Source organism: Oryctolagus cuniculus, chromosome 7 (genome assembly GCF_051225735.1).
Source record: "Oryctolagus cuniculus isolate XC-2025 breed Fujian yellow rabbit chromosome 7, ASM5122573v1, whole genome shotgun sequence".
Lineage (NCBI taxonomy): Eukaryota > Metazoa > Chordata > Mammalia > Lagomorpha > Leporidae > Oryctolagus > Oryctolagus cuniculus.
In genome coordinates, this window is record NC_142873.1 from 40,310,926 (window position 1) to 40,337,443 (window position 26,518).

The window sequence follows — 26,518 nt, forward strand, 5'->3', positions numbered from 1 at the left end:
TAGAGCCAACTAATGATCTGGAGAATGGAGGAAATAGAAATACTCCAGGCCACAGGCATCAATAAGGTCTTCTTATTGAAATAATGGAAGTTGTAAGAATAATGTTAATAAATCTCAGTGTATACATGAGCACTGGAAACTGATTTAACAATGGTGGACTCCAAACTATATAACCCAGGCAAAGGGTCTAAAGTCACTACAGATTGTCCCTAGCTAATTTATTGGATAAGCTATTATGAATTGAGGAAGATGTAAAGGGTGGGCATCTACAGGAAGAGAATTTGAGGCAAAACTGAAAATTGCCCTCTAGTTAATCAACCCAGTATTAGGAAAGAACACACAGCAATCATCAATCTGGTCAATGCAATCAAGAAATATTAAAAGAGAATGAAAATATTCATATGAGAAATAGGAAGGGAAATTATAAAATGCTTAAAGTCAATGCTGGGGTAATCAAAGGCTTATTTACAAAACCAGAAATACTAGACTGGAAGTCTCAACACCCCAACCTACTCATACTCTTTCCTCCTACAAATTTAAATTGGCCCATTTGAGGAAAATATAAAGGAATAACTACTAATGAAACTAATATTTATGAAGGACTTTCTATGTATCATGTGATAGGCTGATTTTTTAAAACATTAACCTGTTCTATCCTCATGGCAACTCTATGGAACATTACCATATGAGAGTTATAGGGATGTTAGAATGTTGTGCTTAAAATTTTGAGAAGTTAATGAAGACATTTTTGTAAGAGAGCTCTGTGAGTCAATTTCTTAAAGGAGATTAATAACAACAGTAGGGGAAAGAAAAGATTAAGTTCACGTGAAATGGGGAAGATAAGTTAGGAGATCACTGAACTTATTATAGGGAGCGATGACGGTTGTCAGAAGGTGGGCATAGGCAGAAAACATAGAGAAGAGAAAATTTCTGTTATCTTCCGAGGGAGAAATAAAGGGAGGTAATTTGAGTGATTATAAACTTTCTTTTTTTAAAGGCAGAGTGACAGGGAGACAGAGGGAGAGAAAAAGAAACACACACACATACTCAGAATGGGAGAGGGAGTGTGGGTAGAGAAAGAGAATCTTCCATTCTCTGATTCACTCCCCCAAATGGCCACAATATCCTGGGCTGGGCCAGGCCAAAACCAGGAGCCTGGAATTCTATCAGGGCTCCTACATGGGTGGCAGAGACCCAATTATTTGGGTCATCTTCTGCTACTTTCTGAGGTGCATTAGCGGGGAGCTAGATCAGAAATGGAGCATCTGGGACTCAAACCTGCACTCCAGTATGGTATGCTGGCATTGCAAGTGGTGGCTTAACACAGTGTGCCACAATACTGACCCCCATTCTTAACTTCCTGAATAGAGATATTGGTGAAACCTAGTTAGTTGTATCAGTAATAGGAATGTGTTTAAGTGGTAAGGTTAAGTCTTCAGAGACCATTCTCCCTTGCTGAGTTTGCTTGGGATAAGACAAAAAGACTGTGGGTCAGGGCATTTCTATTCCCAGAACAGCTTGGAATATGCAGAATTGGAGTAAAAAATAGGACCTCTGATCCTCCTCTAATGAAATGAATTTTGTCTTTGAGCTCACACTGGTAAAACCCATTTCCTACTTGAAGGGAATTCTCAGATTCATTCTATCCTCTTTCTTTCCTTTGGCTAGAATTCAAGGAAATAAGCTAAATACCTGCAGTGCTCTGACAAACCATGTTTCATGATTTTATACAGCATTTTTTGCAGTGCCTCCAGAAAGTGTACCCAGCAGAAGTGCTCCCTTTTTGTCAGTTTCACAATCACACTGGGGATGTTAGATACAAGCCTTAGGGTTTTAGTGGGGGGAGTCATTTTAGAGACTTTTGCAGGGCTTTTTGTATTGAACGCTGATGACTATGTTGAAAGAATGTCAGTCTCAATATCTCTTCTCTTTTTTTAGGCCACTGTTCCTCACTGGATCTTGGAGCACTAATTTGAGAGTATGGTGAGGTACATTCGATATATTACAGCTTCTTCCTTGACCTAGACCCACATCTTCAATGGCCATGTAATTGTTTCTTCCATTCTTTAAATAATTTTATAGAAGTATAATTGAAATACAATAAACCACATATGTCTAAGGTACACAATTTGGTGAGTTTGGACATTTACATATACCCATAAAACCAGTCCCACCACCATCCTAACAAACGTATCTTTTATCTTCAAGTTTCCTTTTGGTCCTTTCAGTTTTTTTTTTTTTTTGAAATTTGCTTTGTTTCATGGTAGGACATTAACATAAGCCCAACTCTCTTAACAAATGTTTACACACATAGTATAGAATTTTTGATGATGGACATTAGATCTTTAGAACCAATTTATCATATATAAATGCAACTTTACACCAACTGAACTACTCCCTATGTCTTCCCTGACCATCTGCAGATAACAGCCATTCTATTCTCTGCTTTTGTGAGTTTGACTATTTTAGTTATCTCATACAAGTGGAATCATGTGCCAGTCCTTCTGAGAATGGCTTTTTTCAATTAGCATATTGTCCTCTAGAGTTATCCATGTTACTCTGACAGGCAGGCTTTCCTTCCTTGTTTAGGCTGAATAACATTCCATTCAGTGAATATACTCTATTTTGTTGATTCATTCATCTGTCATTGGACATCTGGGTTTCTGTAATTTGACTATGGTGAATAGTGCTGCAATGAACACAAGAGTGAAAAGAGAAATGCAAATCAAAACCACCTCACAAGTTAGGATGGCTAAAATAAGGAACAAATATTGCTATCAAGAGATAACAAGTGTTGGCAAGGTTGTAGAGAAATTTAAGCCTTTGAAAATTTTTGATGGGAATGTGAAATGGTATAACCCCTATGGAAAACAGTATGGGAATTCTTCAAAAATTTAAACTTATAGTTGTCATATGATCAAGCAATTTCACTATTGATAAAAAATTCGAGACAATTGAATTAAGTAGTTGTTTCTACCAATCTCTCTTATTTGGCTCCTACTTTCCCTCTCATCACTGTCTCTGCCCTTAACCTCAAGTTCCCAGAATAACACATCCTATAGTACCAGGGAAGTGAGTGGGGAAAGGTGATGATTATGAGCAGCTGCCCAGTAGCGGGGCACCAGTGCCTCCTCATATCTGGGGCATTGCTCAGAAGTGGGCCACACTCTTGACTGAAGGCTTTGGTCTAGCATATTCTACCTCATGTTTGACTCATCACATCTTCTTTCCTTTGCCCAACTTTTTAAAACCTAGACCAAACTGCACTTTTGTGACTGAGTTCATCTTTGAAGGTTTTTCCAGCTTTGGGTGGCAGCACAGACTGATCTACTTTGCTGTCTTTCTCACTCTGTACCTGCTGACTCTCTCTGGAAATGTGATTATCGTGACCATTATTCACCTGGACCGTCATCTTCATACTCCCATGTACTTCTTCCTGTGTGTACTGTCCATCTCTGACACCTGCTACACAGTGGCTATCATCCCACGTATGCTTTCTGGCCTCCTGAGTCCACATCAGACCATTGCCTTTCAAGAATGTGCCACTCAGCTCTTCTTCTATCTCACCTTTGGCATCAATAACTGCTTCCTGCTCATGGCTATGGGTTATGACCGCTATGTAGCCATCTGTAACCCCCTACGTTATTCGGTCATCATGGGTAAGAGGACCTGTACCCAACTGGCATGTGGTTCACTTGGAATTGGTCTAGGCATGGCCATTACCCAGGTAACATCTGTGTTTGCTCTTCCCTTCTGTGATGCCTTTGTCATCCCCCACTTCTTCTGTGATGTAAGACCTCTGCTGAAGCTGGCTTGCACAGACACCACTGTTAATGAGATCATCAACTTTATTGTCAGTGTCTTTGTACTTATACTGCCAATGGGTGTGGTCTTCATTTCCTATGTCCTCATTATCTCCACCATTCTTAAAATTGCTTCAGCTGAGGGTCGGAAGAAGGCCTTTGCCACCTGTGCCTCTCACCTCACAGTGGTCATCATTCATTATGGCTGTACCTCTATCATTTACCTTAAACCTAAATCCCAGAGTTCCCTGGGGCAGGACAGACTCATCTCTGTGATCTACACTGTCATCACTCCCCTGCTGAACCCTCTTGTGTACAGCCTGAGGAACAAGGAGGTCAAAGATGCTCTCTGCAGAGCTATGGGTAGAAAGCCACTCTTATAACAAAGAGAGATTGGGAATGCCTTTTGTTTTTATAAATGGATGTCAATTTAAAATATAATAGTACTTCTAATAGTTCATGGAAATGGAATTTTAAAATAAATTTATTTTGATCCAAACAAATCCTGTAATTCAAGCAATGTTTTCATGTATGCATTTTCCATGTACTTTATTAATAGCCACTATACATTTGGGATCAGGAAGACTAGACTAAATTCAATTTTGTCCTGAAACTAAAGACTTCCCTTTGGGTTAGTTGTGGGCCTCTATGAACTTTTCAAGAGCATTTAGAAAATTACTTGACATATACCTAAGTGCATAATGGAAAGATTTACATGCCTGAGTCACCCATAACTACGTACACTCATGCATACAATCTGAGAATATTTTGAATTACAGTCACAGGATGCCTAAGGACATTTCAGTCAATGAAGTGATTCATACAGAACAATATATACTGTATAGCCTAGATATGTGGTAGAATATTTCATCTATGTTTATGGAGGTACACTGTGATGTTTGTACAATAATTAAATCAACTAATGACTTATTTCTCAGAATATATCCTCACCATTAATTAATTAACAATTGATTGGATACAACTCCATAGAGATACCAAATCCAACAGAATCCTAAAATGATAATGAACATATAAATGGTTTGGAAAGACTATTTTGTTGTCGTTAAGCATGTCAGAGAAATTTGTGCAGCCTTTTTAAATACCTGAGGAGACACATGTGCATATACAATTCTTTTGGCATTGAAAATTCTCTTATAATGTATTTTTGCTACTTGCTGATAGCACATCATAGCCAGGGTAATCTTCAAAAGGCTAGAGGCATACCGTTCAAGTGGACAGAACCCCCTTAACTTACCTTGGAAGAAGGGGTGCAAATGGGTGAATGTGAACAAGCATAGGCTACAGAGAAAAATGGCTTGGCTATGATTCTGAAATGCCAGATGAAAAATCTCCTCAGAAAAGGAGAGAGCATTATGAAAAGGTCAACATTTTGCATACTTTCAGCATGAAAGTAAAGAAGAGGGTGGTTGAAGGAGCAAAGGAAGAGAATAGTTTCTATTATAAGTAGCTCTAACCTCTGAAATAATATTATTTTTTTCATTTTCAATTATCTTTATATACAGAAGATCAATTTAGTATATATTAAGTAAACATTTCATCAGTTTGCTCCCACACAGAACACAAAGTGTAAAATACTGTTTCAGTACCAGTTACAGTATTAATTCACATTGAACAACACATTAAGAGACAGAGATCCTACATGAAGAGTAAATACACAGTGACTCCTGTTGTCTGAAATAATATTATTAACACAAGTATTTAATTACAGATTCTGAAAATACTCTCTCATCAACAGAAGTATGAAACATGACTTAAAATTTTCTCAGTAAGATTCTTATCTTGCAAGGGTTAATTTTCAGAATGTCTTTCTGGAATATTCCCAAATTGGAACCTGAGTTAAAGCAGAATATCATGAGCATTGCAAAAGTGGAACTATATGCTCTGGTGGTGCAAGGGAGAATGCTCTCTCTGAGACTTCTTTTTTTAAGATTTATTTATTTATTTATTTATTTATTTTAAAGAGTTACACAGAGACAGGAGAGGCAGAGAGGGACAGAAAAAGAGAGAGAGGTCTTCCATCCGCTAGTTCACTCCCCAATTGGCTGCAATAGCCAGAGCTGCACCTATCTGAAGCCAGGAGCCAGGAGATTCTTCCAGGTCTCCCATGTGGGCACAGGGGCTCAAGAATGCTGAGAATGGGGTAATTTAAGGGAAATGTGAGGATCTATTAACATGTCTCACATTGCAAAAAGCAATGAGTGTGATGTCTGATGGTGGATAAAATATATGTTGGCTGTAGTGTCCAGATTTATAGAAACTAGTGAGTCTGTTCACATCTGTGAATTTAATCAAAAATTATTTAAAACATTTTTGCCTAGTAATTCCATTTAATTTAGGTAAAATCTGTTGGATAACGGTCAGATGGCCAACATCACACTGTTTCCCACCTGAAGTTGAATTTGGTCATGAGGTGGTATATACCCTATTGCAGCATTTTGGGACCCAAACATACCTTCCCAAGCTGTTGAGAGTGCTTTCAGATGACAAAATTCAGTTGAGTTGCTCCTCAGGAATTGTCCTCCCCAACACCTATTTCCTCCAAGGTTTCATGTGCTTTCCAAGGTTGTACTCCACCGCTTCCTTTGTTTTCTCTATTTCAAGGGATTGCCTCAGTTTCAGAAACTTCTGAAAGGCTCTTCTAGCTCCAGTTTTCTCACCTCTGAGATGATTTGAGGTTCATTTCATCTATTCCCTCTTGCCAATTCTGCTGCCTTTGCTTTCCCACAAGTGTAGATTCTAAGAGTAACTGAAAAAACTTTTGCATTCAAATCTCTGCCTCATAGTCTGTTTTCTGAGGATACTAACTTGCAACATTTAAGGATTCCATTTCCAGAATAGCAAGTAGCAAAAGTGGAGCGCTCAAACTTTCAAGCTTCGAATATTCCAGTGAGGCAGGCAGTGGCTCCTGTATTTTAATTTCTAAAACAGTTTTGTGTTATTTATTTAGTTGTATGTACTGTGACTGTGACTCATCTTAGTCGACACTAATGTTATCTTCCCGGAACTTGCTTAAAAAATAAAAATCTTAATTTTTCTCAGAATACACAAGAAATCATTCTTTTGACTTCTAAACTTTCTCTGTGAGCAATTTCTGTTTCATTGCATTCTGGTGCTACCACCTTACAATAAAACTCATCAGTTTTGGCTGAAAAGCTCATGAGAGTATTTCAGGCATGGAAAGCCAAGACACTCTGGCAAAAGATCTCTGCGAGTGAGATCCCAGTGGAAAGAACAGGTCATCAAAGAAGGAGGTACCTTTCTCTGAAGGGAGGAGAGAACCTCCACTTTGACTATGACCTTGTCTAAACAAGATAAGAGTCGGAGAACTCAGAGGGCTTCCATAGCCTTGGAAACTCATGACTGGAGCATAGGGAGATTACTGATGCCATAGACAGGAGTGTCAATTGGTAAAGTCAACAGCAGGAGTCACTGTGCACTTACTCCTCATGTAGGATCTCTATCCTTAATGTGCTGTACATTGAGATTTAATGCTATAACGAGTACTCAAACAATATATTTCACTTTGTGTTTCTATGGGGGTGCAAACTGTTGAAATCCTTACTTAATGCATACTAAACTGATCCTCTGTAAAAAAAAAAAAAAAAAAAAAAAAAAAGAAATTATCAATTCCCAACTTGACTCTCACTGGGATTAAACATGACAATAGGTCTGCTCTGATTTCATCATCATTTAAAAAAATCATCTATTATTTTTCACTTTATGTTTCTGTGTGGGAGCAAACTGTTGAAATCCATACTTAATGTATACTAAGCTGATCTTCTGTATATTAAGATAATCGAAAATGAATCTTGATGTGAATGGAAGGGGAGTGGGAGTGGGAAAGGGGAGGGTTGTGGGTGGGAGGGACGGTATGGGGGGAAGCCATTGTAATCCATAAGTCGTACTTTGGAAATTTATATGCATTAAATAAAAGTTTAAAAAAAATAAATAAATGTTAATTGCACATGCAGTGTTACAAAAAAAAAAAAACTCATCAGTTTTATTAAATAGCAGACAAATCTCAACGTGGATATGATAATTCTGATTCTTAAGAAGGGAAAGGTGTTGTAAGTGTTCTATGTTAGTGAACCTGTTACTGTTCCTGAGTATTACAGATTAAAATGTTTGTAATGGGAATATCTAGAGGTTAGTAAGTACCAGCTGGGGGCAAGAACCTGGCAAGTAGCTGTCCAGAGCTGGACAGATAATCTAAGGCAGAAAGAAAGATCTACTCTCTGATTTATCTCATAAACATAGGATGACAGGTGTCTATGCCATGCCCAATAAGAAGCTTCCACCTCTGTAGTCAAGGAGCAGGTCCTATGGTCATCATTTGTCCCTCAGCAAGTGAGAAAGAGCAGAGTCTGTCTTCAAGTTCTCAGTTTCTAAGATGTTGAAAAGCTAGATGTTTTGTCTGAATCTCCATTATAGAAGTAGCCAAAGTAATTTATCTATTTTTGGTTACCAGAACAAAGTTAGTGGTTTAATTTTCACAGCACCAATATTTTACTATTATGAGTTTACTATAACTTGTTGTAGCCAATTATGCCCTATGAGCTGGCTTAGATCAATTTGGATCAATTAGAAGTGTGTGTGTGGGGGGGCAGCACAAGATGGCGGTATAGCAGGGGAAAGTTCTGAGTTGTGTGGGGAAAAATGAAGTCGTTAGCAGAGGGGATACAAACCAGAAGTGGAATCAAGAGAAGTTTGCGCAGAGTGGCCCAGGAGTCCACCAGAGACTGCTCAGGTGCACCCTGGGGGAGCAAAGAGGAGGGATAGTTGGCAGAGGCACAGTGAAGTAGCTATGTAGGGACCTAACGAGGAGATTGGTACCACTGCCCCCAGCAAACCAGGTGAGAGGTTGGGAGTTCATGGAGCTGCAGATAGTGGCAGGCGGGGAAGCTTTGCGAACTGCATTTGAAGCTCTGAGCAGGAAGAAGGAGAAATTGTAGGTAAATGGGTGGAGAGATTGGACACACCACAGTCCTTCTGTGTCTCTCCCCCTCACCCGAACCAGACCTACAGCCAGTGGGGAGAAGCCATAGTGATTGTTTACATTTTCGTGTTAGCAGTGGGGCTGCCATATCTGATTCCCATGCAAACACCCATCAGTTGCGGGGGCCACCTCACAGCATGCCCCAACCAGGAACAAGGATCACATTTCAGAGTGATTTCCTCCCCACCACACAAGCTGTCAACAAGGAGTAGTTCTAAACGGTGAAAAACCGAGCTTGTTTCATGCACCAGTGAGAAGTAGGCCTGTTGCCAGTAGGTGGGGCTTAGTGCACCAAAGCCCTGGTACCTGCCTCCATCACTATCCAAAAATAAACAGAGCTCCAGGAGGTGGGGCTGCATGCTTCCACTTTCAACACACAGACGCATAGTGGCTCATAGCAGAGGGAAATCAATTAGAAATAAAATCAACCAGAAATTCTGAACAAAGGAAAAATCCTGAATAAGAATAAGGAAGAATTTATGAATTCGTCAGAGGAGCAATACAAATCGTTAATAGTGTAGGCTGAAGAAAAGGTCGAGGATATGCCAAAAAAAGGAATTCAGAAAATTAATAGATTACTTAGAAGCAGTCAGAAACAAATTCACGATCTAATGAAAAGCACTCCCAAGAAACTGAGATTTTTAAAGAGGAGCCAGAATAAAAATACTGGAAATGAAGAATTCAATGGACCAAATGAAAAAATGCAGTGGAAAGTCTTAGCAATAGAACAGATGAAACAGAAGAAAGAATGTCAGAACTAAAAGACAACATCTGGATATAATACAGTCAGACCAAATACAAGAAGAAGAAATTAGAAAATTAAAAATCACGGTTGGAGAGTTACAATATTCTATCAAATGACCTAACTTATGTATCTGAGGAATTCTGGAAGGTGTAGAAATAAAGAGATTGGAAGGCCTTCTTAATGAAATAATAACAGAGAATTTCCATAATTTGGAGAAAGAAAAAGACATCCAAGTACAAGAAATACACAGAACTCCCAATAGACACATCAGAAAAGAACTTCACCATTGACACATAATAGCAAAACTCACCTCAGTGAGGTACAAAGAACAGATCTTAATATGTGCATGAGCGAAACAACAAATCACATTCAGAGGAATCCCAATTAGACTCACCCCAGACTTCTCATCACAAACCCTAAAGGCAAGGAGACAATGGTGAGACATATTTCAAATCCTAAGAGAAAAAAACTGCCAACCCAGAATACTGTACCCTGTAAAACTCTCATTTATGAATGAAGGATAAATAAGGATCTTCCATAACAAGCAGAAATTGAAAGAATTTGTAACTACTCACCCAGCCCTACAAAAGATGCTCAAGGATGTGCTACACGCAGAAACAACAACATCACTACAAAAGAAGATGAACGCAGGAAATGACCAAGCAAAAGTACAAATGAAATCCAAAATACATCAGCAGGATTATTTAAGGAAACATGGCAGGGCAAAAATAGTCACATTGAATGTAAATGGTTTCAACTGCTCAGTTAAAAGACAGACTGGCTGAAAGAATTAAAAAAGTAAACCCATCCATTTGCTGCCTATAAAACACACCTTACCAACAAAGACACACGCAGACAGAAAGTGAAAGGATGGAAAAAGATAATCCATGCTAACAGAAACCCAAAAAGAGCTGCTGTGGCCATCCTAATAGACAAAATAGACTTTAACACAAAAACTATTAAAAGAGACAAAAAAGGTCACTATTTAATGATTAAAGTATCAATTCAACAGGAAGATGTGACTATTATAAATGTATATGCACCTAATTATAGGGCATCTGGCTATTTAAAAGAATTATTAAGAGATTTAAAGGGAGATATAGGCTCAAATACAATAGTAATGGGGGACATCAATGCCTGGTTTCAGCAATGGACAAATCAACCAGACAGAAAATCAACAAGGACAAAACAAGCTAATGACGCCATAGACCAAATAGACCTAGCAGCTATCTACAGAGCCTTCCAACCTACAGCCATAGAGTACACATTTTTTTCTCCAGTGCATGGAACTTTCTCTAGGATAAACCACATGCTAGACTATAAAGTGAGTCTCAGCAAATTAAAAAAATCAAAATCATACCATTCTTCTTCTCAGACCACAATGCAATGAAGCTGGAAATCAACAACTTAAGAATCTCTACATCATATTTAAACACATGGAGAATGAACAACATGTTTCTGAATGAACAATGTGTCATAGAAGAAATCAAAAGAGAAATAAAATTTCTGGTAACAAATGAAGATGGCAATTCAACATACCAAAATTTGTGGGATACAGCAAAAGCAGTGGTAAGAGGAATGTTTATAGCAATTGGTGCCTACATCAAGAAACTAGAAAGGCACCAAATAAATGAACCATCTATGCACTTCAAGGATCTAGAAAAACAACAGCAAACCAAACCCAAAACTAGTAGAAGAAAAGAAATAATTAAAATTAGAGAAGAAATCAACAAAATTGAAACAAAAAAATACAAAAGATCAGCAAAATAAAGAGCTGGTATTTGGAAAAAATAAATAAAATTGACATACCATTGGCCCAACTACCAAAAAAAGATAGAGAAGACCCAAATCAATAAAATTAGAGATGAAAAAAGAAATGGATCAACAAACAACACAGAAATAAAAAGAGTCATCAGAAACCTCTACAAAGAACTGTATGCCAATAAACTGGGAAACCTAAAATAAATGGATAGATTCCTGGTCACATACAACCTACCTAAATTGAGCTATGAAAACATAGAAAACCTAAACAGACCCATAACCAAGACGGAAATTGAATCAGTAATAAAGACCCTCCCAGCAAAGAAAAGCCCAGGACTGGATGGCTTCACTGCTGAATTCTACCAGACATTTAAAAAAGAACTAAGTCCAAATCTTCTTAAATTATTCAAACCAATAGAAAGAGAGGGAATCTTCCCAAATTCTTTCTATGAAGCCAGCATCACCTTAATTCCTAAGCCGGAAAAAGATGCAGCATTGAAAGAGAATTACAGACCAATATCCTTGATGAACATAGATGCAAAAATCCTCAACAAAATTCTGGCGAACTGAATCCAACTATACACATCAGAAAGATCATTCACTTGACCAAGAGGTGTATGCAGGGTATGGTTCAACATTATCCTGGTATGCAAGGATGGTTCAACATTCACAAATCAATATGATACACCACACTAACAAATTGAAGAACAAAAACCATATGATCATATCAATAGAAGCAAAGAAAGCATTCGCGAAAATACAACACCCTTTTATGATGAAAACTCTACACAAATTGCGTTTAGAAGGAATATTCCTCAATACAATCAAAACAATTTATGAAAAAATCCATGGACAGCATCCTATTGAATGGGGAAAAGTTGGAAGCATGTCCACTAAGATCCAGTACCAGAGAGGGATGCCCACTCTCACTATTGCTATTCAATATAGTCCTGAAAGTTTTAGTCAGAGCCATTAGGCAAAAAAAAAAAAAAAATCAAAGGGATACAAATTGGGAAAGAGTTAGACAAATTATCTGAAAGTTTTAGTCAGAGCCATTAGGCAAAAAAAAAAAAAAAAAATCAAAGGGATACAAATTGGGAAAGAGTTAGACAAATTATCTCTCTTTGCAGACAATGGGATTCTATGTATAGGGGATCCAAAAGATTCAACTAAGAAACTATTGGAACTTAGAAAAGAGTTTGGTAAAGTAGCAGGATATAAAGTCAATACGCAAAAATCAACAGCCTTTGTATACACAGACAATGCCATGGCTGAGAAAAAATTTCTAAGATCAATTTCATTCACAATAGCTACAAAACAATTAAATACCTTGGAATAAATTTAACCAAGGGTGTCAAAGATCTCTATGATGAGAATTATAAAACATCAAAAAAGGAATAGAAGAAGATACCAAAAAACGGAAAAATCTTCCATGTTCATGGGTTGGAAGAATCAATATCAAAATGTCCATTCTCCCAAAAGAAATTTACATATTCAATGTGATACCAATCAAAAAAATCAGACATTCTTCTCAGATCTAGAAAAAAAAATTATGTTGAGGTTTATATAGAAACACAGGAGACCCCAAATAGCTAAACCAATCTTATACAACACAAAGCCAGAGGCATCACAATATCAGATTTCAAGTCATACTACAGGACAGTTATAATCAAAACAGCCTGGTACTGGTACAAAAATAGATGGATGGGGCCAACCTGTGTGCAGTGGGTAAAGCCACTGCCTACAATTCTGGCATCCCATATGGGAGCTGGTTTGAGTCCTGGCTGCTCCACTTCTGATCCAGCTCTCTGCTTTGGCGTGGGAAAGCAGTGAAGCTGCCTCCTGCACCTGCAGGAAGCTCCTGGCTCCTGGCTTTGGATTGGGGCAGCTCCAGCCATCGTGGTCATCTGGGGAGTGAGCCAGTGAATCTTTGCTTCTCTCTCTGTGTAACTCTGACTTTCAAATAAATAAATAAATCTTTTTAAAAAAAAATGGGATTACTTCAAATTCAGAAGCTTCTGTACTGTAAAAGAAACAGAAAAGTGAAGATGCAACTGGCAGAATTGGAGAAAATATTTGCAAATTACATAACAAAGGATTAATAACCAGAATCTACAAAGAGATAATCTACAGAACAACAAAACAAACAGCCCTTTTAAGAGATTGGCAAAGGATTTAAACAAACATTTTTCATAAGAGGAAATCTAAGTGGCCAACAGACACACACACTAAAAATGTTCAGGATCACCAGCTGTCAGGGAAATGCAAATTTAAACCACAATGAGGGTTCAGCTCACTCCAGTTTGAATGGCTCTCATACAGAAATCAACAAACAACAAATGCTGGTGAGGATGTAGGGAAAAAGTTACCCTAATCCACTGTTAGTGGGAATGTAAACTGATAAAGCCACTATGGAAGACAATGTGAAGATACCTCAAAAATCTGAATATAGACCTACCATATGACCCAGCCATCCTACTCCTGGGAATTTACCAAAGGGAAATGAGATCAGTAAACAAAATAGTTATCTGTACCTCAATTTATAATAGCTAAGACATGGAATCAACTTAAATGCCCATTAACCAAAGCCTGGATAAAGAAATTATGGGATATGTACACTATGAAATACTACACAGCAGTAAAAAAAATGAAATCTGGTCATTTGCAACAAAATGGGTCAAGCTGGAAAACTTTATACTTAATGAAATAAGCCAGTCCCAAAGGGATAAATACTATAAGTTCTCTCTGATCTGTAAGAACTAATAGTGCACCTAAAGTGAAAGCTATAGAAGTGAAATTGACATTTTGAGAAACAGTGGCTTGAACAGCCCTCATCTTGACTATTGAGGAAGTTTTTAATTTTAATTTTTAATTTTTTTCTTTTCTCTTCTTCATACTATATATTGAACTCTTTATTTAACATAGAGTTACTCATGTATATAAAGTCAATTGAAAATAGATCTCAGCCATTTCAGGCATGGAAAACCAAGACACTGTGGCAATATATATATATATATATATATATATATTAAATATATATATATATATACTAAATGAAGGACCTCTGTGAGAGAGACCCCGGTGGAAGTAAGGGGCCATCAAAGAAGGATGCACTTTTCACTGAAGGGAGGAGAGAACTTCCACATTGCTTATGGCCTTGTCCAACTACTGATGGAGTCTGCAGTCACAAAAAGCTTCCATAGCCTTGGTAGCTCATGACAAGAGCCTCAGGTGATCACTGACATCACAAATAAGAGTGTTAATTGTTAAATTAACAACAGAAGTCACTGTGCCCTTACTCCCCATGTAGGACCTATGTCCTTAATGAGTTGTACTATGAAAATTAACTGCAAAGCTTGTTCTCAAACAGTACTTTTTAGATTGTGTATGTTTTTATGTGCAGACTGTTGAAATCTTTACCTAGTATAGAGTTGGTCTTCTGTATATAAAGTTAAATAAAAATGAATCTTAATGAAGAATGGGATGGGAGATGGAGTAGGAGGTGGGATGGGAGTGGGGGTGGGAGGGTGAGTATGAGGGGAAAACCACTATATCCCTAAAGTCATACTTATGAAAATTGAATTCATTAAATAAAAGCTTTAAAAACAAAGAAGTGACAGAGGAGATCTCAAGGGTGAACATGGGTGGATTATTCCTTTTCAGTCATCTGTATTATAAGCATACACCTTCTATGACACAGACACAAAAAATGTTGTGTGTATTAAAGTAAAAAGACACCTTTACAATTACCATATTTTGGAAATCAAAATGAAATGTTAGAAATGAAGAATTCAATAAATAAAATAAAAAATGTGGTAGAATACCTTAATAACAAACTCAGTGAGACACAAGAAAGAAGATCTGAGTTAGAAGAAATTATAAAACAGTGTTAGAGATCTATGGGATATCATCAAGTGACCAAACATATGGGTCTTAGGAGTTCCTGAAGGCATGGAAAGAGAGGATGGATTAGAAGACATTTTTAGTGAAATAATTACAGAAAACTCCCCTAATTTGGAGAAAGAAGGGGATGTCCAAGTACAGGAAGCACATAGAACTCCTAATAGACATGACCAGAAAATATCCTCACCATGACACATAGCAGTCAAATTCTCCACAGTAAAACATAAAGAAAATATTCTAATATGAGCATGAGAGAAACACTAAACTACATTCAGAGGAACTCGAATTAGACTCACAACTGACTTCTCAACCCTAAAGGTTAGAAAAGAATGTCAAGATGTTTTCCAAGTCTGAAGAGAAAAAAAAAAAAACTGTCAACCCAGAATACTGTACCCTGCAAAGCTCTCATTTAAGAATGAAGGTGAAATAAAGACCTTCCATAACAAACAGAAATGGAAAGAATTTGTTACCACTCATCCAGCATTACAAAAGATGCTTAAGGATGTGCTACTCAAAGAAACACAGAAACATGGTCATCACTAAGTAAGAAGGTGAAGGCAGGCTGGCGCCGCAGCTCACTAGGCTAATCCTCCGCCTAGCGGCGCCGGCACACCGGGTTCTAGTCCCGGTTGGGGCGCCGGATTCTGTCCCGGTTGCCCCTCTTCCAGGCCAGCCCTCTGCTGTGGCCAGGGAGTGCAGTGGAGGATGGCCCAGGTGCTTGGGCCCTGCACCCCATGGGAGACCAGGAAAAGCACCTGGCTCCTGGCTCCTGCCATCGGATCAGCGTGGTGCGCCGGCCACAGCGCGCCGGCCGCGGCGGCCATTGGAGGGTGAACCAACGGCAAAGGAAGACCTTTCTCTCTGTCTCTCTCTCTCACTGTCCACTCTGCCTGTCAAAAAATAAAATAAAAAAAGAAAAAAGAAAAGAAGGTGAAGGCAGAAAATCTCTTAGTAAAAATACAAAGGAAATCCAAAGTAAACAATAAGAATATTTATGGAAAAATGGCAGGGCCAAGTGGTTACTTATCAATAGCCACCTTCAATGGAAATGGCTTCAACACTCCAATTAAAAAATAGAAAGTTGCTGAACGGATTAAAAACCAAAACCCACCTATTTGCTGCCTACAAGAAATACATTTCAGCAACAAAGATACATGCAGACTTAATGGGAAATGATGGAAAAAGATACCCCATGCTAAGAGAAACCAAAAAAGAGCTGGTGTAGCCATCCTAATATCAGACAAAAGAGACTTTAACATAAAAACTGTTAAAAGAGACAAAAAAGGGGACTATGCAATGATTAAGGGTTCAATTCAACAGAACGATGTGAATTAATAAACATATATGCACCCAATTACAGGTCACCTGGCTATTTAAAAAAATGTTAATTATTCAAAAGGGAGAGATAGATTCTAATACAGTAGTAATGGGGATGTCAATACCCCATTTTCGTCAATGTTTAGATCACCCAGACAGAAAATCAGCAAAAAAAAAAAAAAAAAAAAAAAAACAAACAAACAAAAAAAAAAAACAGAGTTAATCAACACTATACACCAAATGCACCTAATGAATATCTTCAGAACTTTTCATTTTTCAATTGCAGAAACTTTTCATTTTACAATTGCAGAATACACATTCTTCTCATCAGTGCATGGAACTTTCTCCAGAATATACCACATGCTAGGCCATAAAAAAATTCTCAGAAAATTTTTTAAAAATCAAAATCATACAGTGCATTTTCTCTGACCACAGTGGAATGAAGGTGGAAATCAACAACTCAAGAATCTCTAGAATATATGCAGACACATGGAAACTGAACAATATGTTCCTGAATGAACAGTGGGTCATAGAAGAAATCAAAAGAGAAATTGAAAAATTACTGGAAACAAATCAAGACAATACAACATATCAAAACTTATGGGAGGGGCCAGTGCTGTGGTGCAGAAGGTTAATCCTATGCCTGTGGTTTCGGCATTCCATATGGGTGCTGGGTCTGGTCCTGGCTGCTCCACTTCTGATCCAACTCACTGCTAATAGCCAGGGAAAGCAGTAGAAATTGACCCAAATCTTTGGACCTCTGCACCCGTGTGGGACACCTGGAAGAAGCCGTGGCTCCTGGCTTCTTATCAATCCAGCTCTAGCCATCTCCTCCATTTGGGGAATGAACCAGCAGATGGAAGACCTTTCTCTCTCTCTCTCCCTCTCACTGTCTATAACTCTACCTCTCAAATAAATAAAATAAAATCTTTTTTAAAAAAGTGTGTGATACAACAAATGCAGTGTTAAGAGGGAATTTATAGCAACAGGCACCTACATCAAGAAATTAGAAAAGTACCAAATAAATGAACTATCAATGCATCTCAAGGACCCAGAAAAACAACAGCAAACCAAAACCAAAATTAGTAGCAGAATATAAATAATTAAAATTAAAGAAGATATAAACAAAATTGAAACAAACAAACAAAAAAGATCAGCAAAATGAAGAGCACACATGAAGGCACACCATTGGCCCAACTAACAAAAAAAAGGGAGAAGATGCAAATCAAAAAATTAGAGATGGAAAAGGAAATATACAACAAATACCACAGAAATAAAAAGGAATCATCAGGAATGACTACTAAGAACTGTATGCCAACAAACCAGGAAATCTAGAAGAAACAGATAGATTCCAGAACACATACAACCTACCTAAATTGAGCCATGAAGAGACAGAAAGCCTAAACAGACCTATAACCATGACAGAAATTGAATCAGTAATAAAGAAGCTCCCAAATAAAGAAAAGTCTGGGAATGGATGGCTTCACTGTTGAATTCTACCAGACATTCAAAGAAGAACTAATTCCAATTCTTCTCAAGTTATTCAAAACAATTGAAAAGGAGGGAATCATCCCAAACTCCTTCTATGAATCCACCATCACCTTAATTCTTAAACCCGAAAAAGATACAACAGAGAAAGAGAACTTCAGACCAATTTCCCTGATGAACATAGATACAAAAATCCTCAACAAAATACTACCCAATTGAATTTGACAACACATCAGAAAGGTCATTCACCCAGACTAAGTGGGATTTATCCCTGGTGTGTAGGGATGGTTCAACATTTGCAAAACAATTGACATGAAACATCACATTAAGAAACTGAAGAACAAAAACCATATGATTATCTCAATAGATGCAGAGAAAGCATTCAATAAAATACAACATCCATTCATGTTTAAAACCTTAGCAAATTGGGAATAGAAGCAACATTCCTTAACACAATGAATGCAATATATGATAAACCCATGGCCAGCATCCCATTTAATGGGGAAAAGTAGGAAACATTTCCACTAAGATCTGGAACTAGACAAGGATAGCCACCCTCAACCATTGCTATTCTTTTAGTTCTGGAAGTTTTAGCCAGAGCCATTAGGCAAGAAAAAGAAATCAAAGGATACAAATTGAGAAGGAAGAAGTAAAACTATCCCTATTTGTAGATGACATGATTCTATATTTAGGGGAACCAAAAGACTCCACTAAGAGACAATTGGAACTCATAAAAGAGTTATGTAAAGTGGCAGGATATAAAATCAACCCAAAAAAATCAGTGGCCTTTGTATGCAAAATATCATGGCTAAGAAAGAACTTCCAATATCAATCCAATTCCAAATAGCTAGAAAAAAATTAAATATCTTGGAATAAATTTAACCAAGGACATCAAAGATCTCTATGATCAAAATTACAAGACACTCAAGAAAAAAATAGAAGATCAAAAAATCTTCCAAGTTCATGAATTGGAAGAATCAATGTCATCAAAATGTCCATACTACCAAAAGCAATTTACAGATATGATGCTGTACCAATCAAAATAACAAGGACATTCTTCTCAGTTACAGAAAAAATGATGCTGAAGTTCACATGGAAACACAAGAAATCCTCAATAGCTAAAGCAATCTTTTAACAACAAAATCAAAACAAGAAGCACCAAAAAACCCAGATTTTAAAACATAAAATAGGGCAGTTATAATCAAAACAGCCTGGTACTGGTACAAAAACATATGAATAGACCAATGGAACAGAATAGAAATGCCAGAAGTCAATCAACATATATACCAACATATATAAACATAAATAACAACATATATACAAACAACTTATGTTTGACAAAGGAACCAAATTAATCCCTGGAGCAAGGGCAGTCTCTTCAGTGAATAGTGCTGGGAAAACTGCATCTCCACAAGCAGAAGTATGAAGCAAGATGCCTACCTATGCCTTACCAAAAAATCCACTCAAAATGGGTTGAAGACCTAAATCTATGACCCAATACCATCAAATTATTGGAGAACATTAGAGAAATGCTGTAATACATTGGAATAAGCAAAGGGTTCTTGGAAAGACCTCAGAGGCACAGGCAATCAAAGCCAAAATTGACAAATGGGATCACATCCAATTGAGAAGCTTCTGCCCTGCAAAACAGACACTCAGCAAAGTGAAAAGGCAACCACTAGAACAGGAGAAATTATTTGCAAACTATGCAATTGATAAAAGATTAATAACTAGAATCTATAAAGAACTCAAGAAACTGAACAAGAACAAAACAAACAACCCATCTTAGAAATGGACAAAGGACTTAAACAGACATTGCTCATAAGTTTCATAAGAGGAAATCCACATGGCCAACAGACACATGAAAAAATGCTCAGGATCACCAGCCATCACGGAAATGCAAACTATCCTACTCCTAGGAATTTGCCCGAAAGAAATGAAATCAACATATGAGAGAGTTGTCTGCACCCCATGTTTATTGCAGTTCAATTCACAATAGATAAGATATGGAGTCAACCCAGATACCTGTCAACTAAAGACTGGATAAAGAAATTATGGAATATGGAGAGGGGCAAGATGGCGGAATAGGAAGGGAGCACACTGATAGTCCGGGGAGAGACAGTTTAATAAAAGTGGAGATACTGCAGGTTCAAGGAAGAGTAGGGGAGGAAACAGCAGGAGAAACTATTCCTGAACGCGTTATTCACAGTGGACCTGCGTGGAGAGCATGGGAGCCCACAGTTCGGGACACCAGCAGCAGACTCAACACACCAGCGCTGGAACGCGAGGTGAGCCGAACCTCAATAGCCCAAGACACCGGCAGGCAAGCGGAGAGAAGAGAATAGAGGGAACAACCCCTGGGGGGGGGAAAATTCACCAGGCTAACTGGAAGAGAGAGAGAGAAAAAAAAAAAGGTGACTGGTACGGACACGGGTTTCTCTCTCTCCGCTCACCTCTCAAGGGCAAGCAAGACAAAGAGCAAGCACCATCTTGGACATACGTCATAAGCAGAGCGACCTCAGGTCTGCACCGGCCCTGAGCCTAGCAGAAAAACCTGACTCTGGGCGGGGCGAATTAACAGGAGATTAGGAACTAGTAAATTTGTGGTGCTACTGAACTGAGACTGTGAAAAAAGAGACAGTGGGGGAGAGAACTCATGGAATTCACGTGAGTACTCTCCAGAGACGCTACAATTCCGTAACTTTGGCAACCCAGTGGGAGACTGAAGGAGAATTTGAGCCCACTCTGAGGGCAGAACAGATTCCCTGTGTGGTCCTTGGGAAAGAGTTTCCGATCTCTGGCTCCTGTGGGTATATCATTTGCCTGCTAACTACCTCCAACTTCGTTCAGCTGTGTGGAATTACTTCCCTTTTGAATCAAAAAAAGAAAGAAAGAGAGAGGGAGAGATTTACCACGCCTAACCTGGGAGTGTCAACTTTGGCACACCAAACAGAGCTCTCAGGCCACACCCATCTCAAGCCTCTAAGGCTCCATCAAAAACAGACAATCCACTTAATCTAGAGTCATAGTATAACAAGAAAAAGCACCACAGTGAAGAAACCAAATATCTCCAATATGCCAAATAACAAACGCAAAAACCAAGGTAATAAAAACAAGGAAGTCACCATGACGCCCTCAAATGAAAAAGACACCCCAATTCAAGATTATGAAGATGATGACATAGAAGAAATGCAAGAAGCAGATCTCAAAAAATTGATAAGAACATTAAGAAGTTCAAAAAAACAAATTCTTGAACTACAGAAATCCTTAATGGACAAGATAGAAAATCTCTCTTGTGAAAATGAAATATTAAGGAGGAATCAAAATGAAACGAAACAACTAGTACAACAGGAAACTGTGAAAGTGATGAGAAATCATAATGAAGTGAAGAATTCAATAGATCAAATGAAAAACACAATAGAGAGCCTTACAAACAGAATGGGTGAAGCAGAAGAGAGAATATCGGACTTAGAAGACAGAAAACAGGAAAGGATACAGTCAGACCAAAGAAAAGAAGAGGAAATTAGAAATCTAAAACATATTGTCGGGAATCTTCAGGATACTATTAAAAAACCCAACATTCGGGTTCTAGGAGTTCCTGAAGGCATGGAGAGGGAGAAAGGATTAGAAGGCCTTTTTAGTGAGATATTAGCAGAAAATTTCCCAGGTTTGGAGAAGGACAGAAAAATCCTAGTCCAGGAAGCTCACAGAACCCCTAATAAACACGACCAAAAGAGATCCTCACCACGACACGTTGTAATTAAACTCTCCACAGTGAAACATAAAGAAAAGATCCTAAACTGTGCAAGAGAGAAACGTCAGATTACTCTCAGAGGATCTCCAATCAGACTCACAGCAGACTTCTCATCAGAAACCCTACAAGCTAGGAGGGAATGGCGAGATATAGCCCAGGTACTAAGAGAGAAAAACTGCCAGCCCAGAATATTATATCCTGCAAAGCTATCATTTGTGAATGAAGGTGAAATAAAGACTTTTCATAGCAAACAGAAATTGAAAGAATTTGTCGCCACTCGTCCAGCCCTGCAAAAGATGCTTAAAGATGTGTTACACACAGAAACACAGAAACACGGTCATCAATATGAAAGAAGGTAAAGGAAGGAAACCTCACAGCAAAAGATCACAGGGAATTCAAAGCATATATTAGAACTTATCTTTGGCAAATGGCAGGGCAAAGTTACCACTTATCATTAGTCACATTGAACGTTAATAGCCTGAACTGTCCAGTTAAAAGACACAGATTGGCTGATTGGCTTAAGGAACAAAACCCATCTATTTGCTGCTTACAAGAAACACATCTTTCCAACAAAGATCCATACAGACTGAAAGTGAAAGGCTGGAAAAAGATATACCATGCCAACAGAAATGAAAAAAGAGCAGGCGTAGCCATCTTAATATCGGACAACATAAACTTTACCACAAAAACTGTTAAGAGAGACAAAGAGGGACACTATATAATGATTAAGGGATCAATACAAGAAGAAGATATAACAATTATCAATGTATATGCGCCTAACTACAGGGCACCGGTTTATCTAAAAGATTTGTTAAGGGACTTGAAGGGATACTTAGACCCCAATACAATAGTACTGGGGGACTTCAATACTCCACTCTCAGAAATAGACAGATCAACAGGACAGAAGATCAACAAGGATACAGTAGATTTAAACGACACTATAGCCTAAATGGATCTAACAGATATATACAGAACTTTCAATCCTACAGCTAAAGATTTTACATCCTTCTCATCAGTACATGGAACCTTCTCTAGGATTGACCACATACTAAGCCATAAAGCAAGTCTCAGCAAATTCAAAAGAATTAGAATCATACCATGCAGCTTCTCAGACCATAAAGGAATGAAGTTGGAAATTAGCAACTCAGGAATCCCTAGAGCATACACAAACACATGGAGATTGAACAACATGCTCCTGAATGAACAATGGGTCAAAGAAGAAATTAAAAGAGAAATCAAAAATTTTCTGGAAGTAAATGAGGATAACAGCACAACATACCAAAACTTATGGGATGCAGCAAAAGCAGTGTTAAGAGGAAAGTTTATATCAATAGGTGCCTACATCAAGAAATTGGAAAGGCACCAAATAAATGAGCTTTCAACACATCTCAAGGATGTAGAAAAACTGCAGCAAACCAGACCCAAATCTAGTAGGAGAAGAGAAATAATTAAAATCAGAGAAGAAATCAACAGGATTGAATCCAAAAAAAATTACAAAAAATCAGCCAAACGAGGAGCTGGTTTTTTGAAAAAATAAACAAAAGTGACACACCATTGGCCCAACTAACTAAAAAAAGAAGAGAGAAGACCCAAATAAATGAAATCAGAGATGAAAAAGGAAACGTAACAACAGACACCACAGAAATAAAAAGAATCATCAGAAATTACTACAAGGACTTGTATGCCAGCAAACAGGGAAACCTATCAGAAATGGATAGATTCCTGGACATATGCAACCTACCTAAATTGAACCAGGAAGACATCGAAAACCTAAACAGACCCATAACTGAGACAGAAATTGAAACAGTAATAAAGGCCCTCCCAACAAAGAAAAGCCCAGGACCAGATGGATTCACTGCTGAATTCTACCAGACATTTAAAAAAGAACTGACTCCAATTCTTCTCAAACTATTCAGAACAATCAAAAAAGAGGGAGTCCTCCCAAATTCTTTCTATGAAGCCAGCATCACCTTAATTCCTAAGCCGGAAAAAGATGCAGCATTGAAAGAGAATTACAGACCAATATCCCTGATGAACATAGATGCAAAAATCCTCAATAAAATTCTTGCCAATAGAATGCAACAACACATCAGAAACATCATCCACCCAGACCAAGTGGGATTTATCCCTGGTATGCAGGGATGGTTTAATGTGCACAAAACAATCAATGTGATACACCATATTAACAGACTGCAGAAGAAAAACCATATGATTATCTCAATAGATGCCGAGAAAGCATTTGATAAAATACAACACCCTTTCATGATGAAAACTCTAAGCAAACTGGGTTTGGAAGGAACATTCCTCAATACAATCAAAGCAATCTATGAAAAACCCACAGCCAACATCCTATTGAATGGGGAAAAGTTGGAAGCATTTCCACTGAGATTTGGTACCAGACAGGGATGCCCACTCTCGCCACTGCTATTCAATATAGTCCTGGAAGTTCTAGCCAGAGCTATTAGGCAAGAAAAAGAAATTAAAAAGATTCAAATTGGGAAGGAAGAACTCAAACTATCCCTCTTTGCAGATGATATGATTCTTTATTTAGGGGACCCAAAGAACTCTACTAAGAGACTATTGGAACTCATAGAAGAGTTTGGCAAAGTAGCAGGGTATAAAATCAATGCACAAAAATCAACAGCCTTTGTATACACAGACAATGCCATGGCTGAGAAAGAACTTCTAAGATCAATCCCATTCACAATAGCTGCAAAAAAAAATCAAATACCTTGGAATAAACTTAACCAAGGACGTTAAAGATCTCTACGATGAAAATTACAAAACATTAAAGAAAGAAATAGAAGAGGATACCAAGAAATGGAAAAATCTTCCATGCTCATGGATTGGAAGAATCAATATCCTCAAAATGTCCATTCTCCCAAAAGCAATTTATAGATTCAATGCAATACCAATCAAGATACCGAAGACCTTCTTCTCAGATCTGGAAAAAAATGGTGCTGAAATTTATATGGAGGCACAAGAGACCTCGAATAGCTAAAGCAATCTTGTACAACAAAAACAAAGCCGGAGGCATCACAATACCAGATTTCAGGACATACTACAGGGCAGTTGTAATCAAAACAGCATGGTACTGGTACAGAAACAGATGGATAGACCAATGGAACAGAATTGAAACACCAGAAATCAACCCAAACATCTACAGCCAACTTATATTTGATCAAGGATCTAAAACCAATTCCTGGAGCAAGGACAGTCTATTCAATAAATGGATTTCCACGTGCAGAAGCATGAAGCAAGACCCCTACCTTACGCCTTACACAAAAATCCACTCAACATGGATTAAAGACCTAAATCTACGACCTGACACCATCAAGTTATTAGAGAACATTGGAGAAACCCTTCAAGATATTGGCACAGGCAAAGAGTTTCTGGAAAAGACCCGGGAGGCACAGGCAGTCAAAGCCAAAATCAACTATTGGGATTGCATCAAATTGAGAAGTTTCTGTACTGCAAAAGAAACAGTCAGAAGAGTGAAGAGACAACCGACAGAATGGGAAAAAATATTTGCAAACTATGCAACAGATAAAGGGTTAATAACCAGAATCTATAAAGAGATCAAGAAACTCCACAAAAACAAAACCAACAACCCACTTAAGAAATGGGCCAAGGACCTCAATAGACATTTTTCAAAAGAGGAAATCCAAATGGCCAACAGGCACATGAAAAAATGTTCAAGGTCACTAGCAATCAGGGAAATGCAAATCAAAACCACAATGAGGTTTCACCTCACCCCGGTTAGAATGGCTCACATGCAGAAATCTACCAACACCAGATGCTGGCGAGGATGTGGGGAAAAAGGGACACTAACCCACTGTTGGTGGGAATGCAAACTGGTCAAGCCACTATGGAAGTCAGTCTGGAGATTCCTCAGAAACCTGAAGATAACCCTACTGTTCGACCCAGCCATCCCACTCCTTGGAATTTACCCAAAGGAATTTAAATTGGCAAACAAAAAAGCGGTCTGCACCCTAATGTTTATTGCAGCACAATTCACAATAGCCAAGACCTGGAACCAACCTAAATGCCCATCAACGGTAGACTGGATAAAGCAATTATGGGATATGTACTCTTTAGAATACTATACCGCAGTAAGAAACAACGAAATCCGGTCATTTGCAACAAAATGGAGGAATCTGGAACACATCATGCTGAGTGAAGTAAACCAGTCCCAAAGGGACAAATACCATATGTTCTCCCTGATCGGTGACAACTGACTGAACACCAAAAAGGAAACCTGTTGAAGTGAAATCGACACTATGAGAAACGGTGACTTGATCAGCATAGCCCTGACTGTTAATGAACAACTTAATACATTATCCCTCTTAGTAGTTTTTTTTTTGTCTGTTCTACTTAATATGACTGGTTTAATTCTGTAATTAATACACAGTTATTCTTAAGTGTTGAAATTTAACTGAAATGTGATCCCTGTTAAACATAAGAGTGGGAATAAGAGAGGGAAGAGATGTACAATTTGGGACATGCTCAATCGGACTTGCCCCAAATGATAGAGTTAGAAACATACCAGGGGACTCCAATTTAATCCCATCAAGGTGGCATGTACCAATGCCATCTCACTAGTCCAAGTGATCAATTTCAGTTCACAATTGATCATAATGAAAGGACTAACAGTCAAAGGGAGCACATAAACAAGTCTAGTACCTGCTAATACTATCCGATAGAATAAGTAAAGGGGAGAGTGATCAACA

At 38.1% G+C, this 26,518-nt stretch overlaps 1 protein-coding gene across 1 annotated transcript; it reads left to right on the top strand.

The window, feature by feature from the left end:
* The first annotated feature begins 441 nt into the window (after positions 1–441).
* On the top strand, positions 442–4,186 carry LOC100349590 (olfactory receptor 10J3-like). Its single transcript, XM_089301642.1, has 2 exons — positions 442–449; positions 3,256–4,186. The coding sequence occupies exons 1-2, from the start codon at positions 442–444 to the stop codon at positions 4,184–4,186; spliced, it is 939 nt and encodes a 312-aa protein (XP_089157768.1).
* The last annotated feature ends 22,332 nt before the right edge of the window (positions 4,187–26,518 follow it).